We start from the raw sequence: 6,418 nt of genomic DNA, 5'->3' as shown, positions 1-6,418 counted from the left end.
GTGGAGAGCAAATGTTTTAAGAATGATGAGGGCAATGAATGTACAAATGTGCTTTACACAATTGATGTATGTATGGATTGTGGTAAGAGTTGTATGAGCCCCTAATAAAACGATTAAAAAATAGTAGAAAAAATTTAAAATAAGTCAAAAAGGAAAAAAATAAAATAGATCACTTTACTGGGGGCTCTTACATCTCATAACAATCTATACATCCATTGTAGCAAGCATATTTGTACATATGTTGCCATCATTATTTTCTAAACATTTACTGTCTATTTGAGCCCTCAGTGTCAGCTCTTCACCCAGCCCATCCTTGTTACCCCTTAATAAATTATATTTTCTTATCTTACAGCCACCGCTGTCTCCCTTCCCTCACACTGTTATTTGCCCCCTCGGGGAAGGGGGTGTGTGGTTATGTGTTCATCATTGAGATGGTTCCCCCTTCCTCTCCTCATATCTTCACCTTCCCCCTACCCTCCTGGTATCACTCATCCCATTTCTGTTCCTGAGGGGTTTATCTGACCTGGATTCTATGTGTCATGAACGCTTATCTGAACCGGTGTACATTCTCCGGTCTAGCCCGGAGTGAAAGGCAGGACTGGGGTCATGATAGTGAGGGGTAAGGAAGTCTCAAAGAACCAGAGGAATATTGTGTTTCATTGGTGCTATACTGAACCTTGGTTGAATCATGCCTTCCTTGTGACCCTTCTGTGACGGGATGTCCAATTGTCTATAGATGGGCTTTGGGTCTCTCCTCTGACCCCCTTAGTTCTCAACAATGTGTTTGTTTGCTTGTTTGTTCTGGGTTTAAGGAAATATTCTCTATGACTGTATTTATAGATGGGGAACTTCTACATCTTCAAAACTCATTGAACTCCACATTGAAAATGGGAGAATATTACTAGGTGAAAATTATGCCTCAGTGTTTTCAAAGGTAATGTATAATAAGTCAGTTTTTTAAAAATCATGAGTCTAAACATTTTATTCAGTAAATATTTATTTGCAAAAAATCTATAAATAATACAATCTTTTTTCACAATTATAACAAGGTTTACTTTCTGGTACTTTTATAATAACTATCTTTACAGTTTTTTCAAGAAAAACCACCAAATCTAAAAAGTGTTTGAAAGGAAAAATTCCAAAAATGTTGTATAAAGTCAATATACGGATGCTGCACTCAGCAGCTTTTAGGGTATTTTTTTCCAGAAGGTAAAAGTATATTGCTGTTTAGTCAACTCGGACCCATTAACTCCCGCAGTACACCACACCCGAGAGGAAAACTGGAAGCTGGACATAGGCCACACAGGTAATAGGCCTGGGGCAGTGCCGGCAGCACTGTGGTGGAGCAGACAGTGGAGACTTCTGCAATGAGCTACCACCACTAGGCCCAGCAGATCTATGCCCTGACAGAGCAGATGCCTTAGCAGCCAGTGCTTCTGATGTTTAAAAAAACACTGCCATCAAAGTCAGAGCTGATGGGTTAGCAGTCCAATACTTAACCAAATCTCTGTTTTTATGTGAAATGTCCTGATTTTTTATAACAACAGCTCTTTTAAAAAGACTACTATATGGACCAATAGAGTCGTGGAGGCAGAGTAGGTTACATGTTGGTCACAAGGTCAGCAGTTCCAAACCAGGAGAAAATGTGGCTTTCTAGTCCCATAAATATTTACCGTCTCAGAAACCCACAGGGGCAGTAGTTCTACTCTGTCCCATAGGGTCACGATGAGTCAGAATGAACTCATGTAAAAAATAATAATAATAATCTTGCTACCTTTCTATTTACCATTTTATTAATAGATCTGAATAAAGTAGAATACCTGGGCTATTGAAATAAAATTCATCTCTAAAGTACATGAGCACGAGGCAATTCTGGCCATTTTGTTGAAATGTCTATTTACATTTCTAAGTATAATGGTTAGGGGGAAAAGGTAATGAGTGACAACATGGCAAGAGAAGGAAGGGAAAACTGAAGGAAATGCTTTTAAACTAAGATCATAGTCAACTTCCAGACTCCAGAGCAATGAAATAATTCAAGTGCTGAAATTTGAGAACTTCATTGCCCCAACTAGTCCAACCTGGCTGTAAATTCCGAGCAAACAACTCCAAATATTCTCCACCAGGCTTAATGTAGTCTTTTAGAACCTCTGCCAAAAAAAAAAAGACAAAGACACAAAGATTATTAAGAACAAATGAGTCCATTTCCTGTTAGTGATTACAAACAGAAAACAGAGGGGTGAGGGAACTGTTTCCTTAAAAACAGAAAAAGTAGCAAATTAATTTCAAAGATTTCATCAAGCTTTACTATTTATAGTTAGAAAGTATTTGGAATAGTGTCCTTGAGATTGGCAACACCATCGTCAGAACTTTTAATAATCTTGATTTATTGGTTTTCATTTGTACGAGATATGAGGATTTTAACACCCACACAAGTAACTTTTCAATTTTTCATTACTCTGACATGTTATCTTCTAAGTACTAACTGTATTTATTTTTTAACAAATGCAATGTATGCATGAAAAATTTATAAAGACAATATAGAGACACTTTTAAAAACTAAGACAAAATACATCTATTGTAACACTTTCTTCAGCAATAGGGAAGTAAATTCAGAGCTGGAGTCAGAGGAAATACATGTATACTTGAGTATAAGCCGACCCGAATGTCCGCCGAGGCACCTAATTTCAACACAAAAACTGCATTAAAAATGTGCTGGAAAACTCGGCTTATCCTCGAGTACATGTGGTAATCAGAACAAATAACTAATAGACATGTCCCCCTCAGCAATCATTTGGCAGTACCCAGACATCCCTTCATATTAAAATTATAGTTACTTCTTTATCTAAAATTTCACCAAATTATTTCCATACTTGATTGTTTATTCAAAAGAACGTATGACACACTAAAGATTATATTTTCTTCGGGAGAAAATGTTACCATATACAAAATAAAACTACTATCAAGTCAATTCTAACTCACAGCAACCCAATAGGACAGGACAGAACCGCCCTTGTGGGTTTCCAAGATTGTAACTCTACACGAGCAGGCAGCCTCAACCTTCTCCTGAGGAGCATTTGGTGGTTTCTACCTGCTGACCTCCCGGTTAGTAGCCCAATGTGCAACCCACTATGCCAGCAGATTCCTCTACCAAATACAAAGGATGCTGAAAAAGTTCATGAAAAAAGTAGAAAAAATAATGGAATTTTTCCATGAATAGTTTGAAACCCTTTTGTACACAATGGCTAAGTAGTTGTGATCTATAATTAAAGAAGAAATGAATGTGGTTAGGGAGGATTAAGGACCTGCTCATTTGTATGATAAATATTTAAACTGATTTAAGCTTGCTTGTGTTGGTGGTTAAATATAAAAATTGGATATAAAAATACTATTAGGGGAAGAAAAGTCACACAGTAAAATAAAATATAATTTTGAATTGTTTATATGGTTGAGTTTGAAAGATAACTACCAAATTTTCTTTAAGAATGAAACGTGCTCTTTAAGTTCTTTAAGTAGATGAGGCTTAAAAGACAACATATGAAATGTTTTAGGTTTTATGTTTTTCAGTTGCTCTCAAAACAATTATTTATTTAAAAATACAGATCTTGTTTAGCAAATTTTTTTAATTTAAATCTACTTGTTGTCTATAATTCAACTGAACTCAAATTTGGGGGTTTTGTTTGCTTATTTTTTGTTTTTGTTTTTAAGAATATACACAGCAAATTTAAACCAATCCAAATATTTCTGCATGTACAGTTTGGTGACCCCGACTATAGTCTTCAAGTTGTACAACCACTCTTACCCTCCTTTTCTGAGTTGTCTTTCCTCATTAGCAGTAACTCACGGCCCCATAAGGTTCCTATATAATTTTTCAAGTTGTTGTTGTCAATTTGATCCCATATAGTTCTTCCCATTAAGATTGTCTTAAACATTTAAGCTTAATGCTCAAAGGACACAATTTTTTTTATTCATCATTTTACTGTAATCAGTGTTATAGAAGACTTAACAAATGAAGCAGAATAGTCATGTTTTATGAGCGTTCAAAATCTAGTAGAAAGGGATAACCAGGCTCTTGGGAGTGAAAAAAGTAACGTACCCATTCTCTCAAAACAGCTCTAATACATCTTTACATGTTTGGGGGTAATTTGATTTTTTTTTTTCTCCCCATTCTTTCTAGTTGAGAAAATCAGGAAATCAAGGTGAGTTAGCAATTTTATAATGCTAGCCACCTATGTTTTGTTATTGTTTTTTTGTTATTTGTTTTACCACTTATGTTTTATTTCAAATCAGAGCAAAATATATAAAAATTACCAGAAATATAGTTTTACTAAAGTTCAATATAGCTTTTAGGCAAAGCAATAAATTTAAATGAGTGTGATGAATATATAGATAACTACATAACACTTGGTGTTACTTTTTTGAACCAACAACGAAGAGGCAATCTAAGTTGAACAAGTCATTCCCCTTTAGCTCAAAGGCAGGGCCGGTAAGCAATGACTCAAACATCAGAGTATTAACCTCATCAAATCATGTTTTATTCTTCACACAGACTTAGTCAATAACAATGACTAATAGGGAGTGGAAATTCTTCTAGGGTAAAATATGAAATGTGAATTTGATTGAAATACTTTTATTTCCATTTTCCGACCATCAAAGTTTAGAAAATTCACCTACAATGCTATGTTGTAAAATTTACAAGGTAAGCCGTAGCGACTGATGGCTTACCTTTCAATCTACAGGAGAAAACTTCTAAACTTAAAAATGGACCAAATATATCATTTTGGGATAGAATACTCTGCCAAGGTACTTTTTTGTTTGTTTGTAACATATTGCATCAAAAGAATGACAAATTAAGCCTTAAAAAATGTTGGTGCTTCTAGGAGCAAAAAACTGAAGGGAGAACATTTCATTTTAAGAATCTGCATAAAGCTGATTAAGAATATTTACATATAAAAGCTATAAACATTACATAGAGAACATGTATTTCCCAAGACCCAAGAGTTATTATTTCAGAGTTAAATATACTGCAGAAATCTAAAAGTTGCTTTCTGATGGTTTTAATTTGCACCTGGGTTAGCCTTTGGACTGCTAAACTCGAGGTCAGTGGTTCAACCCCATCAGATGCTTAACAGGAGAAAGATACGGCTGTTCAAGTCTGTAAAAATGTACAGTCTCAAAAACCCAAAAGAGCAGTTCGAGTCTGTCCTACAGGCTTGCTCTGAGTCAGATTCAACTCTATGGGTTTTGGTTTATACTTAATTTGTATTGTAACCACCTCAACAATTACAAGTTTGCATTTGAGGTTTTAATAAATAATCTAAAGAGCTTTGGTGGTGCAGTGGTTAAAAGCTTTTGGCTGCAAACCCAAAAGTTGGCAATTCAAAAATACAACTAACTGTTGCACATGAGAAAGATGTGGCAACCTGCTTCCATGAAGATTACCCTATGGGGCAATTCTACTCTGTCCTGTAGGATCACTATGAGTTGGAATCAACTCAACTTCAATGAACTTTTTCTTTTGCTATAACTAATCTAGATAATTATTCATTATAATCAGAACATATGCAATACTATGTAGTAGTATTGTAATAACTAGGTAGTAACATGGAACTGAAAGATGAAATACTACAAATATTTTTCATCTATCACTACTTAACCCAATTCTAGGGTTACATACAATGAGTCATCCAGGTTTCCTCTTCAAATCTAGTTTTTGTTTTTAAAATGTTCTCAATTTCTAAAATGTGCTTATGTTGCTCTCTACTGGAAGTATGGCATTACTGCATTTCACTGATAAACTAGGTAAAACTAATTTCATAGAGTAAAACTAATTTTTACTCATTATTTTAAAGTCTTGTCTCTAACAAGTGATCTTTAAATATAATTTTATTCTATTTGAGAAGAATAAATAGCTTAACTATTATTTGAAAATGAACATTTGAGAATTAGCATTTATATTTTCAAAATCAAAACAGACTTAAGTTCTGCTGTCTGTCAAATAAATGATTAGAAAATTCAAGCAACGGGAATAAAAACTAGGCTTCATTCATGGAATATAATACATTTCCTCCCTCAAAGATCAGTACAATTTTACTTTTCATTTAAGTCATGTGTTTAATCATTAAAGAGTCTGTAAAAGTGCAAGATTTGTAATAACTGAAAATCTCTGTCAAAGAATAAATCATTAAGTAGACATGTGAATATTTCTCAAATGAGGTAGTAGTAGAAATTATCTTCTGCCTATGTAATTTAAGATAACAAATCCTGAGTGCTACTAATAAAATTACTTATAACCCCCACCCAGGAGTATGGACAACAGAAAAGTGGGTTGGAGGGAGACAGCTGTCAGTGTAAGACATGAAAAATAATAACAATATATAAATTATCAAGGGTTCATGAAGGAGGGAGGGTGGGGGAGGGA

At 34.5% G+C, this 6,418-nt stretch overlaps 1 protein-coding gene across 1 annotated transcript in view; it reads right to left on the bottom strand.

The window, feature by feature from the left end:
- Nucleotides 1-1,771: 1,771 nt before the first annotated feature.
- Nucleotides 1,772-6,418, bottom strand: part of METTL4 (methyltransferase 4, N6-adenosine) — a 55,472-nt gene continuing 50,825 nt past the window's right edge. The window contains exon 9 of the mRNA XM_004702888.3: nt 1,772-2,147. Within this exon, the coding sequence (XP_004702945.1) occupies nt 2,002-2,147 (146 nt within the window). The 3' untranslated portion in view covers nt 1,772-2,001. The remainder of the gene's footprint in view (nt 2,148-6,418) is intronic.

The sequence above is a fragment of the Echinops telfairi genome, unplaced genomic scaffold, assembly GCF_000313985.2.
Source record: "Echinops telfairi isolate 266 unplaced genomic scaffold, ASM31398v2 ScPeMD7_7400;HRSCAF=8409, whole genome shotgun sequence".
NCBI classification, from domain to species: domain Eukaryota; kingdom Metazoa; phylum Chordata; class Mammalia; order Afrosoricida; family Tenrecidae; genus Echinops; species Echinops telfairi.
The sequence above is the reverse complement of the archived record's forward strand: the minus strand, read 5'-3'. Positions and strand labels throughout refer to the sequence as shown.